Source organism: Panthera tigris, chromosome E2 (assembly GCF_018350195.1).
Source record: "Panthera tigris isolate Pti1 chromosome E2, P.tigris_Pti1_mat1.1, whole genome shotgun sequence".
NCBI classification, from domain to species: Eukaryota; Metazoa; Chordata; class Mammalia; order Carnivora; family Felidae; genus Panthera; species Panthera tigris.
Window position 1 is genome coordinate 47,304,888 of NC_056674.1, and position 22,009 is coordinate 47,326,896.

General features: G+C 38.8%; 1 protein-coding gene across 4 annotated transcripts in view; it reads left to right on the forward strand.

Annotated features, from left to right (window-relative positions):
- Positions 1-22,009, forward strand: part of PHLPP2 (PH domain and leucine rich repeat protein phosphatase 2) — a 75,611-nt gene that overhangs the window by 37,110 nt on the left and 16,492 nt on the right. For 3 of the 4 annotated variants that reach the window (XM_042968533.1, XM_042968534.1, XM_042968536.1), the window contains exons 5-13: positions 1,339-1,464; positions 2,783-2,937; positions 5,763-5,909; positions 6,289-6,519; positions 8,207-8,409; positions 11,583-11,643; positions 15,348-15,443; positions 17,446-17,601; positions 20,592-20,792. In XM_042968533.1, coding sequence (XP_042824467.1) covers positions 1,339-1,464; positions 2,783-2,937; positions 5,763-5,909; positions 6,289-6,519; positions 8,207-8,409; positions 11,583-11,643; positions 15,348-15,443; positions 17,446-17,601; positions 20,592-20,792 — 1,376 coding nt within the window. The remainder of the gene's footprint in view (positions 1-1,338; positions 1,465-2,782; positions 2,938-5,762; positions 5,910-6,288; positions 6,520-8,206; positions 8,410-11,582; positions 11,644-15,347; positions 15,444-17,445; positions 17,602-20,591; positions 20,793-22,009) is intronic. The other variant, XM_042968535.1, reaches the window with a different exon arrangement.

The following is a 22,009-nucleotide window of genomic DNA, read 5'->3' on the forward strand; positions in this document are numbered from 1 at the left end:
CTGTCTCTCTCAAAAATAAATATTTTTAAAAAACCCACAAATTTTAGTGATAGAAACATATCTAAATCTATCAATATTCATAATAATTGTGATTGTTAGATTCTTATTTAAAATCTTAGTGACCACGAGATCATGACCTGAGCCGAAGTCAGACGCTTAACCGACTGAGCCACCCAGGTGCCCCTCCTTTGCTTTTTTTAAACAGCTTGATTGAGATTTAATTCATGTACCATATAATTCACCCATATAAAGTGTACAGTTCAGTGGCTTTTAGTGTATTCACTGTTTTGTGACCATCACCACATCACCCTGAAAAGAAACCCTGCACTACTTAGCCATCATCTCCCCATTTCTTCCCTAGTCGTGGGCACCTACTAATCTACTTTCTGTCTGTACAGATTTGCTGATTCTGAAGACTTCATATAAATGGAATCATACAGTATATGGTTGTGACTTTCACTTCACATAATCTTTTCAAGGTTCATATAGTGTGCAGCAATATCTTCTGTTTATGGCTAAATAATATTCCACTGAAATATACCACATTCAGTGTTTTTACGCATACCTGTTGATGGATGGACATTTAGGTTGTTTCTCCTTTTGGGCTATTATGAATAGTGCTGCTCTAATTCATGTGTAAGTTTTTGTATAAATGTATGTTTTGAGTTTTCTTGAGTATATATGTAGGAGTGGAATTGCTGGGCCACATGGTAACTCTATGTTCAACCTTTTGCGGAATTGCCAGACTGTTTTCCAGAGTGGCTGAACCATTTTACATTCCCACTGCAGTGTATGAGGGATCCAGAACCTGCTGATACTTGTTATCCAACATTTGTTATTTTCTATTTTTAACTTTAGCCCTCCTAGTGTATGTGATATGGTGTCTTTCAATTTTGATTTGCATTTATCTAATAAGTAATGATGTTGAACATTTCATGTTATTACTGGTCATTTCTCAAGTCTTCTTTGGGGAAGCGTCTGATCAGATCTTTTGCCCCGTTAAAAAAATTTTTTTTTAATGTTTATTTTTTGAGAAGAAACAGAATGTGAGCAGGGGAGGGGCAGAGAGAGAGGGAGACACAGAATCTGAATCAGAATCTCAGAGCAGGTTCCAGGCTCTGAGCTGTCAACACAGAGCCCAATGTGGGGCTCGAACTCACGAGCTGTGAGATCATGACCCGAGCTGAAGTCAGACGCTTAACCGACTGAGCCACCCAGGCGCCTCTCTTTTGCCCCATTTTTAAAAATTGACTTATTTTTCTTGTTACTGTCCTTTGTTCTCTGACTAGGATTTTTTTTTTTGTCTTGGTCCTGGTTTTCTTGCCTCCTCCTCCTCAGGTGGAAGAAGTGAAGCGACGGCAGCACTCCCTTGCATTCAGCTCAGCGGGAGCCCAGGCTCAGACCTATCATGTCAGCTTTGAGACATTGGCTGAGTGCCAGAGATGGCAGCGACAAGCGTCCAAGGTGATAAGCTGTCAAATGTCTTGATGTGGTGATAAGAATGTAAAAGCCCAACAGAAATGTATCTTGAAGCTGAACTCACTCAAAAGAGAGTGAATTGTAATTCTTAGGTATCTTCCTTTAGGCTCCTCTAAGTTTATAATGAATGAAATAATAGAATTCCACCCAGTCCTTAACTTATTATTTATGTTTGCATAGTACAAAATGTATTCAAACATGTTTTCAGGTGCATTTTACCTTTATACCATCTCTCTGGGAAGAATTGAGACACAATAAGATTCAAATCACTTTCCCTCCACCACTGTGGTCAGGGATAGATGGAGCCATTCCCTAATTCCTAGACTAGTCCTTCTTGGTCTGAATATATTTAGTACAGCTGTGATGAACCACTTTAAATTTGAACTTATTATGGGACATGACCTGTGATCCTGTTACAAACCATTGTTCCGCTATGCTGAGGATAATTAGCTTTTCAGCATAATTTCTGCTTTTTAATCTTTAAAGATGCAGTGCTCTAAAATTATATTGCAGTTTCCAAATTTTCTTGTTCTCCCAGCTATCTTTGCAGAATTTTAGCACTTTTTTCTTTGTGGAACTAAATAGTTGCATAAAGTATTGTTTTAGTATAATGAGATGCCATAAAACATGAATAACTTTTCTAGTGATTTTGTTTGGTTTTTAGACCAATTTTCACAACCTGTCTTTTATTAGCAGACTATTATAGAAATAAAAACTTGTTTTGGTTTTATTGAATTTTCTGTACTTCTATTGTAGTGGTAATGAAATCTGTTCTGAATAAACTAATCTCAGTTTTAAATAGCTGTTCCATTCTTTTGACCTTATAAGAGAAGTTAATATTTTTTGAGCACCTTTTGCATACTAAGCAGTGTGCTGTGTGCTGAATTTATTTTATCCTCACAACAGAGGAAGAAACTGCACTAGTAAGTAGCAGAGCCTGTGGGTACAAAAGGCCATGGCTTTCAATATCACACAGCCTGCCAAAGTTTTGTATAGTTATTTTGAATCATCTTAACTTCTTGCATGAAATGTTAACTTTTCCCCTTTATGATTTTTTTTTTCCTTTTACTTACAGACACTTTACAGCTTACACCATTGTGTGTTTCAAGCAGCTTAATGGTTTTAGGAAAAAGGAAAAATGAACTGGTTTTTATAAATGAGTAATTGGATCTCATTACCTTTTTTTCTTTCCCATTGTTAAAATTAGCACTTTTTTTATAAATGGCATTCCTTCCTTTGCTGGGTGAGAGACATTTGTTCTGCTGCTCTAGCTGAGATGGCTCTTCTCCTTGACCCTATTCAGGTGGTGTCCCAGCGAATCAGTACTGTCGACCTCTCGTGTTACAGCCTTGAGGAGGTTCCTGAGCATCTCTTCTACAGTCAAGATATCACCTACCTCAACTTGCGACACAACTTCATGCAGCTGGAAAGACCAGGGGGCCTTGACACTCTCTACAGGTATGTGGAGAATAGGTTTCCAGAATAACTTACTCAAACCAAATCGTGATCACTGTCTTAGTTGTACCTGAAGGTGAGCATGCTTATCATCATACACATATTTGAAAATTTTCTCTATTTTGAAAAGGAGTAGAATTTTTATTTATGCTTTATTTATGCTGTTTTCTTTTTTTTTTTAAGTTTATTTTGAGCGAGAGAGAGAGCGTGTGCGCACAAGTGAGGAAGGGGCACGGAGAGAGAATGTCAAGCAGGCTCCACACTGTCAGTGCAGAGCCTGACACAGGGCTTGAACTTACAAGCTGTGAGATCATGACCTGAGCCAAAATCAAGAGTCAGTCGCTTAACCTACTGAGTCACCCAGGCGCCCCTATTTATGCAGTTTTCTTACTCCCCCTTTCCCTCCATAAGACAGGAGATAGATGCAAATATTCTGTTACAGAGGCCACAGTGTGCTGCCATTGAGCTAGACAATCTTGTTATATAATTCACTGATAGTGACGCCTGATCTGAAGCCAGGGTAAATTGAGAGATTGAGTGTATGGCAAGTTTTTGAATCCTAAGTATCAAACTTAAATAACTTAAAGGAAATAGGCCTAATTTCAAGAATTCCACTCCCAGTGTGGGATTTTTATCTTTGCTGTGTGCCTATTAACACTAGCTTCTAAGCCTTAGACAACTATGAAACTTCTCCCCTCTGATAAAGGAACCATTCCACTCCTTAGGGACTATGGCCCATATATTTTCCATCTTTGTTAGAATATATTCCCCATTCCCTCCCTCCACCCACGTTACCACCCTCCTCCCTTTGAAAATGGATGGAAGAGGATTGCTTGGGTGGCTCAGTTGGTTGAGTGTCTGACATCAGCTCAGGTCATGATTTCACAGTTTGTGAGTTTGAGCCCCACATCAGGCTTGCTACTCTCAGTGCAGAGCCTACTTTAGATCTTGTTTCCCCTCTCTTTCTGTCCCTCCCCCACTTTTGCTCTCACTCTCATAAATAAATAAAACATTAAAAAAATTTTTTTTAAGTAAATATTTGGTATAACTAATTGTCTGGGCTTGTGAGCAAGGGAGAAATTGGACATTAAAGAATTCAGATTACATGGTGATTAGAAAGATAATACACATTGAAAGTACGTATTTTAGGGACACCTGAATGGCTCAGTCAGTTACATATCTGACTCTTGATCTTGACTTGGGTCTTGATCTCACAGTCATGGGTTTGGGCCCTGTGTTGGGCTCCGTGCTGGGCATGAGGCCTACTTAAAAAAAAAAAAAAAAAAAAAAAAGTACATATTTTACTTAATAATAATATTTCTAAAATAATTTTTTTTTAAATTTTTTTTTACGTTTATTTATTTTTGAGACAGAGAGAGAGCATGAACGGGGGAGGGTCAGAGAGAGAGGGAGACACAGAATCTGAAACAGGCTCCAGGCTCTTGAGTTGTCAGCACAGAGACCAATGCGGGGATCGAACTCACAGACTGCGAGATCATGACCTGAGCCGAAGTCGGTCGCCCAACCAACTGAGCCACCTAGGCACCCCATTTCTAAAATAATTTTGAGAAAGCACTGTATTTTTATCTCATCTGATGTGTTTTACAAAGTTTTTTAGATTTAAGCCTATATTTAGTAATGAGATAATACTTTTAATTATATTGTTATGTAAAAACAATACAAGCTATCATTTTAAGTGAGTTTCTAGCATTTACTAGTGTTTTCTTCTGAGTTTCTGTGAAAATAGGGTTTTATCTAATTTGAGGGCTGTATTAGGAATTCTGAAGTCAAGGCACCAAGCCAAAGGAACAGTCAGTACTCAAGGTCAGGACAATTGGAAATCAAAAGTTGAAAATTTGGAAGAGGAGAGCGTTAGAGTGAGGTACCAGTGACTCAAATCTAGGAGCAGGTGATACGGATCGGTATCATGGAAAACACCACCTCAGCCTTACCTTCTTGCACTAGTATAATCATAAGTATAATATTCCTAAGTAGAATTAGCAGAGTGATTCCTTTAGATCCAGTTTATGATGATGTTATCTCTAGTTAAGATGGCATAGATACTTTTATTTCTAGGAACAAAACAGAAGCATTAAAAATTACTATTTCATGTTCTATGTTAGATCCTATTACAGTAAAACTCCATTAATACATACATACTTTAAAGCTCTAAGTGGCCCATTCATTTCAAGTGATATTTGAGCCAATATAAAATTCAATATGTAAAAAGAAGTTGCTTATAATGGGATTTGATGTACATATTTGTTAGCTATTCCTGTGTGCGTTGATGAATTGTTACAAAATTTTATATATTACATGTAGAAATTTCATAAAGGAAGAGGTTTTAAGCATATCAATAGGACTTTGATATGAGATTTTCTTTAAAATTTTCTCCGTTTTTAAGGAGAAGAGAGAAGAACTCCCATTGCACTAGACCTGATTTCCCTCATTGTATGGTCCCAGTGTTAGGCATCTTAGTGTCTGTGCTGTACTCAATGTTTGGCAGGTAGTGAGTGCTCAACACATATTTGTGGAACAAATTCTGCAGTGGACATCTAAAATGATGGCTAGGGTGCCTGGGTGGCTCAGTCGGTTAAGTGTCTGAGTTTGGCTCAGGTCATGATCTCACGGTCCATGAGTTCGAGCCCTGAATCAGGCTCTGTGCTGACAGCTCAGAGCCTGGATCCTATTTCAGATTCTGTGTCTCCCTCCCTCTATGCCCCTCCCCCACTCACGCTGTCTCTCAAAAATAAATAAACATTAAAAAAAATTTTTTTTAATAGATGGCTTTTTCATTCAGCAGTATAATTTGTACCTTTGCTTTTTAGATTTTCTCAGCTGAAGGGCCTGAACTTGTCCCACAATAAACTTGGGTTGTTTCCTGTATTGTTATGTGAGATTTCTACCCTGACTGAGCTCAACCTCTCCTGTAATGGATTTCATGACCTACCAAGTCAGATTGGCAATCTGCTAAAGTAAGTATCTGACTTTTGCTAGACTCATTTTTTACTTGCAGAGTAAGGAGCTTGTCTGGCATTGGGAATGAAGGTAGTCCCATGAGCTCTTGCAGTGAAATTAATCATGTAAGTCTGAGGATTCTAGTCAGCAGCAGTTACTTGCAGCAGTAACTAGTTATTAGTCCCTCAGTTTCAATAGCAGAGGTTCTGACTATTTTTGATTATGGAGGGACCATCCATGTCAGTTATGTGTATTTCATTGAGTCTCTGTAGATAGGGTATTTTATTATTATTGGATTCATAATAAATTAGTGATGTATGTCAGAATCCATATTTCTAGTTCTTTTCATTCCAATTAAAACCTTTCATAAAGTCTTGTTTTGTTTTCTTCCTACAGTCTTCAAACCCTCTGTGTTGATGGCAACTTTCTGACAACTTTACCTGAGGAATTGGGAAATCTGCAACAGCTTTCTTCCCTGGGAATTTCCTTCAACAACTTTAGTCATATTCCTGAGGTTTATGAGAAACTCACTATGTTAGATAAAGTAGTTATGGCAGGAAATCACCTGGAAGTCCTAAACCTTGGGGTGCTGAATAGGATGAGCCATATCAAACATGTGGATTTAAGGTGAGGCCATTTTTCACCATGCCTTCTTCTGGGTGGACCTCTGATGTCCTTTTACGTTTTCTCTTTATAAAGACTTCTCTAAAACATTTTCCAAGCTGTAGTAAAGCTTCAGTTTTCACTCAGTAGCAGAGAGATTATGAGTGAGGTAGGTATACCATGTGATAGACACTTTTACATTACCTTTGACAAAGGTGGTTCTGAGTTACCCTCCCAGCAACATTTTGTAAGAATTCCCATTTCTACACATCCTTGTCAATGTTGGATCTTAGCAGTCTTTTTCTTTATTGTCAGTGTAGTAGGAGAAAATAATACTTCATTGTTTTAATCAGTATTTATTTACTTATGAGTGAGGTTGAGCATCTTTAACAAAAAAATTTTTTTAATGTTTGTTTATTGTTGAGAGAGAGACAGAATGTAAGTGGGGGAGGGGCAGAGAGAGAGGGAGACACAGGATCAGAAGCATGTTCCAGGCTCTGAGCTGTCAGCACAGAGCCCAACACAAAGGGGCCTTGAAGTCATGAACCATGAGATCATGTCCTGAGCTGAAGTTGGATGCTTAACTGACTGAGCCACCCAGATGTCCCCGAGCATCGTTTTAATATGCTTACTGGTAATTTGTATTTTTCTTAAACTTGACCATTTTTTATTGAATCATTGGATTTCTTCTTGATACCCATTATATTAGATTTTAAATGTTAATGGTTTTCCTATGAATTTTTTATGAGTTTTATTTTCTAGTTATAGTATTTTCCTAAAGAAAGCTGATAAAAGACACATACACATAAAAGACACACATACACATAGTGTAAATGTCTGTCATTTACACTAAGCCATTGATGTCCCTTGTAAAGAAATAGTGACAGAGGGGCGTCTGGGTGGCTCAGTCGGTTGAGCATCCGACTTTGGTTCAGGTCATGATCTTACGGTTCATGGGTTCGAGCCCTGCGTCCAGCTTTGTGCTGACAGCTTGGAGCCTGGAGCCTGCTTCGGATTCTGTGTCTCCCTCTCTTTCTGCCCCTCCCCCACTCATGTCTGTGTCTCTCTCTCAATAAATAAACATTAAAAAAAAATAGTTAACAGAAAAGTGTATTGAAATACAAGAAAATGAGAACATGGCTATGTGCACTAAATCCTATACTTGGGTAGAAGAGAACCAAGAAGCCATTTTCTATAATTTGCCCTTGAACTACTCCATATAGATACAGATTATTTTCCTCTCTATTAATTAATGAAATGTGAATCTTAGCATAAGAGAGAGTAGGCAGAGCAATGGGAGAAAGTATGGCTGCTTCCTCTTGCTCTCTACATGGTGCACTACGACTGCTTTGCTGCTCATTAACCCAGAAGATTATGTTCATCTTATTGTTCATTTGGTGTGCTTCTTCGTGCCTACTTAACTTTATTATGTCTTTGGATGTAAGTTTTTAAGTAATTGTTTGTAGGCATGATCCCTCTTCCCTCTCTATTTAATTTGTATATGTATTTGCAAGTCTGGATTGCCTAACTTAGTTCATAAAGAAAGAACTCAAGGGACAGCTCTTCAGGGTTATTAATACCTTGCAAGCCAAAGCAAGTAGTGAAATGTTTTAGTTGTTTAGAAAAGAAAGAAAGAGATCATACCTCTTTTCTTTTGATAAACACATTTAGTAGAATTTATTTCTAATGATTTCCTTATTTCTCTATTAAGGATGAACCATTTGAAAACTGTAGTTACTGAAAATCTGGAGGGAAATAAATACATCACCCACATGGATTTGCGGGACAATCAACTGGCTGACTTAGATCTCAACTCCTTATGTAGCTTGGAGCAGCTGCATTGTGAGCGGAACCAACTGAGAGAGCTGACACTCAGTGGCTTCTCCCTTCGAACTCTGTATGCCAGTTCGAACAGTGAGTTCTCCATCCAGCCTCCTATTTTTTTCTCTTGTAGCTCGCAGTCAAGAGCTTTCTAAGAACAGTGGCATCTGTGATGTTCCTCAGCCAGTCTGCAAAGTGTGGTTTGAGGTTCATGGAGACCAGCTTTGTCTTTTAAGTTTGTTTTTAAGTTGGCTGAGATAAGCATGAAAAGGCATTGCAGACTACTTTGAGATTCCCTAAGTGAGTATAATCAGAGGCATTTTGCAAAATAACAAGGTAGGAGGGTGGGCAAGCATGTTCAAAACAGAATATCAGGAATAGCCTAAAACAAAGGTTGGCAAACTACAGCCCAAGGGCTAAATCTGGCCCAGCACCCGTTTTTATATGGCCCATGGGGAATGAGTTTTCACATTTTTTAAGTAAAATTTAAAAAAAATCAAAAGAAGAATAATTTCGACTTGGGAAAGTTATATGAAATTCAAATATCAGTGATACATCAATAAATAAAATTTGATTGGAAGATACCCACATTCATTTGTTTACATATCACTGCATAGTTGAGTAGTTGTAAGAGACATGGTATGGCCTTCAAAGGCTAAAGCATTTATTAAATATTTAGCCCTTTACAGAAAAAGTTTGCTCATCTCTAGTCCAAAACTTTGTACTGCCTCAGTTCTAGAATGAGAAGCCCCTTATTTCAATAGTGATTTGCTCCAGGAATATTGTTCATTGTAAAAGACCTTGTATTTGTCGTATTATTTTTATGGAAAGTTCTTTTTTTTTTTTTTTTTTTTTTTTAAGTTTACTTATTTATTTTGAGAGCAAGAGAGCACACACGATGCGGGGAGGGACAGAGAGAGGGAGAAAGGGAATCCTAAACAGGCTCCACGCTGACAGCACAAAGCATGACACGGGGCTCGAACTCATGAGCTGTCAATTAATGACCTGAGCCTCAATGAAGAGTCAGATGCTTAACAAACTGAGCCACCCAGGTGCCCCAGAGTTCTTTACCAAGGAAATTATAATTAGCATTTCCTGTGTTTCAGGAAGGATGGGAAAAGATGTTCAGTATCACTAAGTGCCAGAGAAATGCAAATTTTGATAATTCCATTTTATGCTCATCAAATTAAAAATTCCCACTAAGCGCTATTGAAGATATGGAGAAGCAGCAGCTCTCCTACACTGCCAGTGAGAGGGTCATTGGCTAAAGCCATTTTGCAAAGCACTATAACAGTGTTCAGAGAAGTCAAAGATACATGTAGTGCATATTCTGCCAGGTGCTCTGCTTGGAATATCTCCCAGAGACACCCACATGTGCCCAGGAGATGTGTACTGGAGTGTTTCTCATGGCGTTGTTTGTTACGGTGGAAAAAAAAAAAATATGACTCTTGATAGGAAAATGTATACACTAAACAGTGACATGTTTATACAATAGAATACTGCACAGCAATGGAAATGAATGTCCTAAAGCTTTGTGTATTAATATGGATAAATCTTAAGAAACATTGTTTTAGCAAAAAAAAAAAAATGCATAAGTATATGTACACCGAGATAGTTGTATCAAATTTCAGACACACAGAAAAGTTGTTTCCTTAGCTCTGTGTTTACCAGAGAATATAAAAGATCCATGGGAATGATAAAATATTCAGGATGATGTTTACCTCTTGGTATGTGCAGTGTTTTAATTCTTGAAAAAGTCTGAAGCTTATAGACAGAATTTGAAGATTTGTTAAAAGGATGATGGGTGAAAGAGTGTTCATTATTATATTCTTTTTTCTGTATCTCTAAAATACATTATTAAAATAAAAGATAGTTATAGACTTCTCTTTTCATTGCCTTTTATCATGTTAGAGAAATTTCAACTTGTAGCGTAGATTAATTGCTTGGGTCAAAACAGTGTCAAAGCTGATGAGTATCGACTTGTGCAAGTTCTAGATATTCTTGTGAGATGGTAGTCGGTCTTTTGTTGTGGAAATGTTTACTATTAGCCCTATTCTGTGTTCTAAATGTATCTAGAGAATGAATGAGTGGCCCTGCTAGAAAAGACCTCATAGACATAAATGCTGTCTTCGGTAACTGGGATTCTGTCACAGAGCTGTACCAAACGGGGCTTGTTTGAAGTTAGCTGCTCTGTTTACAGAAAGAATCCTTAAGTTCTTAACCTGGAAAAATTCACACCAACACTTGCAGTTCTGATGTCCCAAAAGTAAAGAACTCAGCTTCACAAAAGAATTATCCAAGTGATCAGTTAGTATAGGAAAAGGCACTTGACCCCACTGATCATCGGCGATGTGCACATTGAAACCCCGGTGTGACACCACTACACACCTATCAGAATGACTAGAATAGTCCTTGAAAATCACTGAAAATACTAGTTGTAGATTGGTCAACCACTCTGGAAAACTGTGTGGAATTATCTACTAAAGCTGAACGTGTACTCAGTGACCCCAAAGTGGAAGAGACTTAAATGCCCACCAGCTCTAAAATGGGTACATAAATTGTGGTATAATTACATAAAGAATTTTATATGGCCATGAGAATGTATGAACTACAGCCCTAGGCAGTAATAGGAACAAATGTCACAGGCACAATGTGGAGTAAATAAAGCCAGAGAAAGCATTATGCAGACTGTGCATGTGTATTTAAAATGTGGATAGCCAAAAGCCATCTGTGGTATTGGGAGTTGGGGGTAGGGAGGGAGGTTGCCCTGGTGGGCAGTGACCAAAACAGGGAAACGGGAGTGAATTTCAGGGCAGCGGGTAATATGCTGTTTCTTGATCTGGGTACTGGTTACCCTATTGTGTTCTGTTTGTAAAAATCAATTGATCTATACACTTAAGCTTGTTGTACTTTTCTGTATGTATGTTTTTTACTTTAATTAAAAGATACTGCCCCTAAAAATCCAATTATTAAAATTTTTTTTTTAAGTTAGAAAGCTAAGTAGTCACAGCTAACATTTAGCAACTTCCTCTGCTGTCTGAGTCCAGACCAGTACACAAGATCCTTTAATCAGTTGTTTCATTTGGTTTTCAAATCAGGTAAAGTTAGTCAGTGTCAGTTACCCAGCTTTTTGTCTTTAGTTCATCTCGGGAGATGACATCAGTTTTTTCTCTGGTGATTTCACTAAACCACTTTGCTGTTGTTTACTCTCTCAGTTACTTCCTTCTTTGGAGAGTATCACTAACACCTGTTTGTTTTTTGATTAGGGCTGACAGCAGTGAATGTCTATCCAGTACCCAGTCAACTCACTTCTCTAGAACTTTCCCGGTGAGTGTGTCTCATGAGAGTGGTGCTTGTTTGATTCTTAATATTTAAGAGATGGATGTGGATACTTTGGTGGTTTCGAGGTGTAAGACATCTAAATACATGAAAATACTTGGATAGCCTGGAGAAGGGAGAAAGAATGAGTGGAGAAATACTTTTAATGGCTGTACCATCTATTTAAAGGGAAAGTCCTCTTGAAACAGAAAGATGCCTGTGAAATATTCTTAAAAAGTCTGCAGATTTAGAATGAGATGCAAACAAAGGAAACCTTTTATCCCCTTCATGGCAGTGATTTCCTTTTTGCTGTCTGGAATCAGAGAACTCGTCTTGGTTTTTAGTAACTTATGTTTACAATTTTATTCTCTTTTTTGATATTCTTATGACCCATGTTGGTCTTATGTTCAGAGAGATATTAATTATATTCAGGATCTTATTACTTCCATTTGTGGACAAGAACAGATATAACTGAGGTTTTGCTTTCTTTCCTTCATTTTTAACACTGTTCATTCAGGAATCAGTGGCTGAGTTTTAGGGCCTAGTGGAGAGTGTGACAGTCAAGCCAGCAGTGACAGGGCAGCATCGTAAGTGTGTGATTATAGATGACAGAGCAGGTAGAAGGGGCAGTGGACGGGGCCCAATACATATGGCCAGGATTGTTGTAAAGATTAAATGAGGTAATAAATGCAAAATGTTACCATGGTGCCTGGCATAAAATAGTCTTTCGGGGGAATATTAGCTGCTATATAACCAGGTTTCTTTTTGTTGTTTTTTTTATTATCATTATTATTAAGCTGTTGTTTTAGATTCCCTCCCATCCATTTCTTTCTTTCATACCTTTACAGCAAAACCCCAGCATGGATCAACACTAAGATTTACCTTCTCCTCTGAGTTTCATCATTACCAAAGAAAATCATATGGACACCACTGTAAATTCACAGTTTCCAACCTCATCAGTGCCCTGGGCATTGGCTCCACATTGTCCAACTTCCCTCACCCTCACCTGCACTAGCCCCAACTCCTTCACTCTAGAGCTTAGCTTCCCACTTGATCGAGAAAGTAGACCGTCTTGGGTGATCTCCCTGAGCGTCCTATCACCTTTCTTAAATTCATGTAATTCATATCCATTCTCAGTTTCTTCCTCTATTCAAGGCCAGTCCATCCTCTGGGCCTGTGATGGCATCCGCTCTGCTGCTCTGGACCTTGCTCTGTAGTCACCACTTCCTCACCTCTTGTGTGTGTTCACTGTCTTTTTTTTCTCAGTCTGTACACACACTCAATCTCCTCTGTCTTAACAGAGTCTGCTCTATCTTGCAGCCCTTCTAGATGCTATCTATTTCTTCTCATCTCCTTTTTGTCCAAATTTCTCAGTAAGTATTTTCATTTGTTGGCTGGGTTTCCTTGGTTCTCATTTGTTTATCCCACCACAGCTTGCTTTGGACCTTCTCCTATGGAACTTTCCTATATTGACACTGTTAATCTTGCTCTTTTCTTCAAATATCCTTCCTCAGTTGGCTCACATGATCTCATTTTTTTCATGCCACTTCGACCACTCGTGTTCCTTGCGTACTTTTCTTCCTCAGCTAGCCTTTTACAGGTCATTTATTCCAGGTCTGTCCTCACTTCCTACTTTCTTATTTGACGGTCTCATCTATTCCAGTGATTTCGGCTACACTTCGGTATCAGCGTCACCTGGATTGCCAGCCCACACCTCTTCTTCCAGCCTCAGACCCATGTATCCAGTTTACATTAGACATTTTTTTTTATTTAAATTTTTTTTTTAACGTTTATTTATTTTTGAGACAGAGAGAGAGCATGAACGGGGGAGGGACAGAGAGAGAGGGAGACACAGAATCAGAAGCAGGCTCCAGGCTCTGAACCATCAGCCCAGAGCCCGACGCGGGGCTCGAACTCACGGACCGCGAGATCGTGACCTGAGCCGAAGTCGGACACTTAACCGACTGAGCCACCCAGGCCCACATTAGACATTTTTGACCTACCTGTCTCCAACTACCTCAAATATGTGCAAAATGAAACTCTGTATCCACTCCTCCAGCCCTGCCTTAGCTTGTCTTGTGTCTGTTTCAGCTTTTGGCATTATTGTAAGATAGTCCTTTCAGATGGACACCACTCGAGACTCACATATCCAGCCTCATTTGGAGCCTACCACTCCTTTCTCTGGATATGATTTTCTCCCTGGCAGTCTAGATGAGAAGCCTGAAAGTCATTTTTTATTCTTCCCTCTGCTCTACTCCCTTGTCTAATTCATCTCCAAGTTGTTTTGATTTTTGTCTCCTAAGTATTTTTGGAATCCCTCCCCTCCCTTCCGTATGTATCACCACCCAGTTAGGCCCATGTCATTTCTTGTCTGGAATTCTGTAACGGTTTCCTGATTGTTCTTCCTTTTACTGATATAAGCACCTCAGGCAGACCTCTGTGTATACACAGAGTATAAACTCTTTAAAGTACAGCACTGGGGTGCCTGGGTGGCTCAGTCAGTTAAGCTTCTGACTCTTGATTTTGGCTCAGGTCATGATCTCACAGTTCGTGGGTTTGAGCCCCGTGTTGGGCTCTGCGCTGACAGCATGGAGCCTGCTTGGGATCCTCTCTCTCCCCCTTTCTCTCTCCCCTTCCCCACTCATGTGTACATGCTCTCTCTCTCTCTCTCAAAATAAATAAATAAAGTACAAGACTGTGTTCTCCACTGCTTACAAACCCTTCAGTGATTCCCCTGTACCTGCAGGATAAAGTCACAAACTTCTAGACATGATTTAGGTCTTTTCGGCTTTGTTTCTTACCATTTGGCTCTGTATTTGCTGCTCTGGGATCACCAGACTGCTTATTATTCCCCACATACGTCATGCCATTTCCTTTCTTGTTTCTGCTCTAGTTCATGTTGTCACCTCTTGCTTGGTTTGTCCTCCTCATCTCGGGTCACCTCTTGCTTGGTTTGTCCTCCTCATCTCGGGTCATTGTACAACATTCTTCAAATTCCAACCCAGATGTCATATTTCTTGGGGAGTTTGCTCTGATCCATGTCAAGCAAAGTGCTCCCTTCACTTAGCCGTCGTAACAGTATCTGAGTTTCTCCTACAGTGCCAACTTCTTTCTGCCTTGAGTTGATCTATCAATCAGTAGGTACTTTGAGCCTTAGCAAAGCTAAGTAGCATCTGAAAATGGAATTCCTTTTACTGAGTATCTGCCCGGTGCTCTACTAAATGCTTGAGTTCAAATTCTAAATGATTTGCAGCCTTCCCCCATCACTTGTCTTTTGTCCCTACTTCCTTACTTCTATTCATTTGGTTCATTTTCTCCAGAATTTCTTTCTCTTCTCCTTCATTCATTCATTACCTGTGGAAATCCTTCTCATCTTGAAAGTTTGTTTAAAATGCCACTCCTTTCATTGCCTTTCCTCATCTCTCTTTCATCTCACTACTTGTGTGCTTTCCTACTGCTCGTAGCCTTTGTGTCTTCTTTGAGGAGGTAAAATAATTGATCCAATATAATGCATGTTTCTGTCTTTGTCTGTCTTTCTGTCAACAGCATTCATTGAGCACTTAGTATCATATTCCAGGGAATGCACTAGGAATGCCTTGGGGCCCGTGCTCCTGCCCGCAAGGAGCTCAAGGGCTGGTTAACAGATACATTACAGACTAGTGAAAAGAGTTCCACACATCATCAGCAGCAATGCCTTTAATTATTTTCTGTAGAAACCTGTTGGAGTGTGTCCCTGATTGGGCCTGTGAAGCAAAGAAGATGGAGATACTAGATGTGAGCTGTAATCTTCTGACGGAGGTTCCCATGAGGTATGTGTGTGTTAACATATGTATGCATTAATATATATATGTCCGTATGTATGTATAATTATTTTCCTAGATTTGTGTTGCCTTTCAAAGGTACTTTCATCTGTTTGTTTGGTAGGTATTGAGTACCTGTCTAGTGCAGGGCAGTGTGAATTGCTGTAAGGCTAATACATTTTAGCCTTACATATTACTTACATAATAGTAATGGCTAATGCACAGTCTTGGCCTGCACGGAACTTGGTAAGTGGATAGTTGGGGTAAACTTGTGCACAGATAACTGTGATAAAATGTAACAAGGGCTACTGGCATAGATCAGCGATCTGATTGTGCTAATAGATCATTTGTATTGGATAAGTTTTATGAACTGAGTAATGTTCTAAGAACTTCACATTTATTATTTAATCCTTTAACCACCTTATTAGATAGACGCTGTTATTCTCATCTTACAGATGAGAAAACGAAGGCTTTTTGTGGTTAGGTAACTTGTCCAAGGCCACACTTAACTAGGAAATGATGGGAGCCGACATTTGAATGTAGTCGTTCTTATTCCAAAGTCTTCACTCTTTGTCATTACACTGTATAAATATACTGCATTGAGGAGGGCACCTTTTGGGATGAGCACTGGGTGTTGTATGGAAACCAATTTGACAATAAATTTCATATTTAAAAAAATAAATAAAATAAAATGCTTTAGAAATTAACAACTTTGAACAGTTAGAGAATGCTTCATGAGAGAATTGCGTATTTGAGTTGACCTTTACAAGATGGTGAGATTTCTGTATGTGGAGGGGGAGAGAGGGAAATGCTGGGGCTGAGGGGATGATATATTCAATAGCACTGAGATGTAAAATGTGTGCTTATCACCTAGTGGAGTCTTTAAAGTAAACTGGAGGCTTACAGCATGGTAGGTGTGAATGCAGCCTTTGGAATCAGACCTTCATTCAAGTCCTGATGTTCATGTAAATGGACCCATGCAGTTCATATCCATGAATTAATAGTTGAAGTGGCCTAGCATGTTTTAAGTGATAGTAGTAGTTTTTGTTATAATAAATTTTGTTGATTATAATCAGTTACAGTTGATCCTTGAACAATGGGGTGTCCTGACCCTGGCACAGTTGAAAATCCATGTGTAACTTTTGACTTCTCCCAGAACTTAACTACTAAGAGCTTACTGTATACTGGAAACTTTACTGATAACATAACATCATATTTTGTGTGTTTTATGTATTAGATACTATATTCTTAAAATGAGAAAAGAAAAATCTCATTAAGAAAATCCTAAGGAGGGGGCACCTGGGTGGTTTAGTCAGTTGTGCGTCTGACTTTGGCTCAGGTCATGATCTCACGGCTTGTGAGTTCGAGTCCCGCGTTGGGCTCTATGCTGACACCTCAGAGCCTGGAGCCTGCTTTGGATTCTGTGTCTCCCTCTCTTCTACCCCTCCCCCACTCGTGCGGTGTCTCTCTCTCCCCTTCAAAAGTAAACATTGAAAAAAATGGAAAAAAAGAAAAGAAAATCCTAAGGAACAGCAGGTATACTGTTCTGCATACACACACACACACACACACACACACACACACACACACGCGTGTGTGTGTGTGTGTGTGTGTGTGTGTGTAAAACCTGCATGTAAATGGACCCATGCAGTTCATATCCATGTTGTTCAAGGATAAACTGTGTATTAATAAACTGAATTTTTGGTGCTGTCTAAACTTAAAATGTAAGTCAATTTATTCTAGAGATTGCTTTTTTTGTTTAGGTCTGTTCTGTGCTGGTTGCTTTCATTAAGTCACCTTTTCCCAGAATGGCCTTAATGACCTCCTGGTGGGAGGTGGGTAAGCATATGGTCATGGACACTTTGTTGGCTCAAGTGCCTACTGGTGATTAAACTGTCTAGAAAAATATGTTTCTATTAGTTTACTGATTTCAGTGAAATAGCCAAGGGCAGACTCAGAAAAAATGATTTAAGTGAGTTTTTTATTTGTTTCTTTGTACTGTTCCCCTTAGAATTCTTAGTAGCTTGAGTCTTAGAAAACTGATGCTGGGGCACAACCAGGTACAGAGCCTGCCAGCCCTGGTGGACCACATCCCTCTTGAGGTGCTGGATATTCAGCATAACTTACTCACCAGGCTGCCAGATACTCTCTTCTCCAAGGCCTTAAAGTAAGTACTATAAGGTTTATTTAGAAGAGCAGAATCGTTGACTCAACAAACTGCATTGACTGTCATTGGAGTGACCTTTGGAACTATATTTACAGTGTTTATCTCACAGTCTAACTGTAGGTAGAGATTTATTTATTTGTAATTTATAAGAACTAAAATATGACACTGTTGTATGACGTAGTAATCTTCAACTCAAAGGTTGAAATAACCATCAAATACTTAAGTTTTAGTGTTGTAAACAATTTCAAACAGGTTGGGAAATTTCAAACAGATTTTCATTTCAGAAAATGAATACATTTATGACCTCTTAAAGAAAAATCACAGTACTCTGATAGAGCTTTCTTGGGAAGTGTTCAGCTTTTGCATTGGGATAAAAGGACATATCACTGAAATTAATTTAGGTTTTGCTTCTTGCTTTATCGACCTATTCTCAAGTTACATTCTTTATGTGCACTGCTTTTTTACTACCTACTTTGAAAATTGTGCATTTAAAGGTAAAATTGTTCCAAAAGGTATTATTTGCTTTCTCATTATAAGTTAACAGATAGTATGTCTTCCAATTACTTCCTGTAATCAGGTTTATCTGTCTAATACATATGTCACCATTAAGGGAAAACTAGTTTTAATTATAGTCTTCTGCAGTAGGGAGAAAGCAATATTGTCTTCAGTTTGGAAGTGGAGAAAATGGAGATGAGCAGTAGTGCTTTAAATAAGGCTACAGGGTATATACAAAAAGCATTTAGCTCACAAGTGTCTGGCTTGTTCTTTGGCAGATTATACATCTCTCTTTTTTTTTTCATTTTTTAAAGGTTTATTATTTATTTATTTTTAATTTATCATCAAGTTAGCTAACATACAGTGTAGTCTTGGCTTCAGGAGTAGGTTCCCATGATATATCACTTACATACAACACCCAGTGCTCATCCCAACAAGTCCCATCCTCAATGCCCATCACCCATTTTCCCCAACCCTCTGTCTGCATCAACCCTTAGTTTATTCTCTGTATTTAAGAGTCTCCCTCTCTGTAACTTATTTTTCCTTCCCTTCCCCTATGGTCCGTCTTCTGTTAAGTTTCTTGAGTTTCACATATGAGTGAAATCATATGGTAACTATCTTTCTCTGACTGACTTACTTCACTTAGCATAATACTCTCCAGTTCCATCCCTGTTGTTGCAAATGACAAGATATCATTCCTTTTCATTGCCGAACAGTATTCCATTGTACATATATACCACATCTTCTTTATCCATTCATCAGTTGATGGACATTTGGTCTCTTTACATAATTTGGCTATTGTTGATAGCACTGCTATAAACATTGGGGCACATGTGCCCCAATGAATCAGCACTCCTGTATCCTTTGGAAAAATTCTTAGCAGTGCTATTACTGGGTCATAGTATAGATCTATTTTTAATTTTTTGAGGAACATCCACACTGTTTTACAAAGTGGCTGCACCAGTTTGCATTCCCACCAACAGTGCAAGGGGGTTCCTCTTTCTCTGCATCCTTGCCAACATCTGTTGTTGCTTCAGTTGTTAATTTTAGCCATTTTGACCAGTGTGAGGTAGTATCTTAATGTAGTTTGGATTTATAGCTTATACATCTCTTAATGTATAATATACTTGGTTGGATTTTCCTAAAAGTAAAAATCTTTGGAAATTCTAGAAGATATTTGAGGGCAGTTTTCTTTATGGAATGTTTATATGGGATCTTAATGCAGTAAAATTTAACTTGTTAATTAACAGGTATTTGTTAGTAATGCATAACATTGCATTTAGCCTTTTTTTTTTTTTTAATATTTATTTTTTTGGGGGAGAGTGTGAGGGAGAGGCAGAGGGAGGGAGACCGAGGATCTGAAGCAGGCTCCATGCTGCCACGCTCACAGCAGCGAGCCTGCTGTGTTCAAACCCCACAAACCACAAGTTCATGACCTGAGGTGAAGTCGGGCGCTCAACTGACTGAGTCACCCAGGTACACCTCCACTGCATTTAGTTCTAATGACAGTTTGAATAAAATGAGTTTACAACCTTAGGATTTGTAGTAAGGAAGTTACTGAGTAGCTGTAGCAAACCTTTGATGACATTTATTTAATACTGACTGCACAGAGCACTTTTGGGACCTACAAAGACACACATACAAACAGTACCCTCAACACCTAAAGAGCTAATTAGGGATATGGATCACATAATATGAAGAAGGCTTAAGAACACACAACAAGGTTAATAATATTAGCTACCTTTTATTTGAGCATGTTCTATAAATATGAAATGCCACGCTAGGCAAATTTTAAACATCATACCTTGTTTTACCTATGAGATTGGCAGAGATTAAAGTGAATTATACTCAGTGTTAACAAAGGATTGAGCAAACAGACATTCTTAAATCCTTCTTGTGGGAGGTATAATTTGGTATAGCCTTTCTGTGGTTTAGTTTGATAGTATGTGTATACAAATCTTAAAGATACATGTATCTTTTGACCCTACAAATTCTGCTTCTGATAATATAGTCTAAAGAAACAATTAGAAAAGGACACAGAGTTGCTCATTATGATGTCTGTAATAGCAAACAGTTGTGAACAGCCTACATGCCCATTATAGGAGACTAAAAAGGGGATTGGCTAAATAAATATGATCTGTTAAAATCAAAAACTTTTCTGAAGGATGTCTTCATAGTTGAGATATTCATGAACATGACATTCAACAACACCTTTTTCATAACAACAGACAGTAAAAGATGAAGCTAGGTTAGAATCAGGCCACCCAGAAGCCCAGGAAGCACAACCAAGCCTGAATTCTTTTCTCTCTGCTTGGCTTGCAGGAGTTGAATAAAAGGAACTTTGGCTGGGTAGGTAAAATCAATTAGAGAAAACCCTGGAGAAAATTACTTGTGTTACAGGTTGGGGAGCATGAAACGACAGCATTCCATACCGAGATGGTGTGACGGTAACAAATAACCATAAAGTAAATGATGATTTGTGTGTGTTCCATCAGTCTCAGATACTTGAATGCATCTGCAAACAGTTTGGAATCTTTGCCATCTGCTGGCACTGGAGAGGAGAGTCTGAGTGCTCTGCAGCTGCTTTATCTGACGAACAACCTCCTGACAGACCAGTGTGTGCCCGTTCTGGTGGGGCATCCACACCTGCGAATCTTGCATCTTGCAAACAACCAGCTACAGACCTTTCCTGCAAGGTAAGCAGATGCAGACTTCAGTCATTTCAGACACATGGTGTGAAATCTGCATTTGCCAGTCTGCGTTACAGCTATCTTACTGGGTACTCGTGCTTTATGTTGCGCAACTTACTAGTGCTATGATTCTACTAGTTGAATGGAAAAATCTGTACCCACTTGTTAAGTATCCGTAACCAGAAGTCGTGGCTGAAATCCATTTAATTTTTTGTTGTAATTACTTAATAATAGTCTGAGAATTTTCAGCCTAGACAAGTACAAGCTTATGAAATACATTCTGAAAACAAGTTTTTTCTTTTTTTGTCAAAACTGTTTTATAATATACTGTTGAGTCCATAATTTATTTGTTTTATATATATCATGAATGCTTTCTGTATCTCAACTACAGCATAAGTACTGGGGAAACAGTGGTGATTAGGTTACAGTCTCTGTCTTCAAGTAACTTACAGTCAAATTAGGGAAATAGACAATAGGTAATTGCAACGCAGTTTAATAAATGCAGGATTTGGGGGTACCTGGCTGGCTCAGTCGGTAGAGCGTGTCACTCTTGATCTTGGGGTTGTGGGTTCAAGCCCCACGTAAGGGTGTAGTGATTACTTAAAAATAAAATCTGGGGGCGCCTGGGTGGCTCAGTCGGTTGAATCCGACTTCAGCTCATGTTATGATCTCATGGTTTGTTTCTTCCATCCCGCCTTGGGCTCTGTACTGACAGCTCAGAGCCTGGAGCCTGCTTTGGATTCTGTGTCTCTTCTTCTCTCTGCCCCTTCCCCACTCACACTCTGCCTCTGTCTCTCAAAAATAAACAAACATTTTAAAAAATTTAAAAAATAAAATCTGAATGAGTGAATGAATGAATGAATGCAGGATGTTAAAAATATGCATAGGTAGCTAACTGCACCATACAGTACCTAGGGGTGGGGTTGGCCTTCCTGGAGGAAGAGGTGATATAGCCAGGCTATACCTATAAGAAAATATAAGCAAGATATTTAATGCTGTCCAAGTTTTAAACAGTGTTCGTGGAGAAATAAATATCTTCCAAAATACATTTGATAAAAAAAAAATTGGGGAAGATTTGATGCCAAAAAAATCCATCTATACCATGAAAGTACTCATTAAAAATCATGTTTTCTGGGGCGCCTGGGTGGCGCAGTCGGTTAAGCGTCCGACTTCAGCCAGGTCACGATCTCACGGTCCATGAGTTCAAGCCCCGAGTCAGGCTC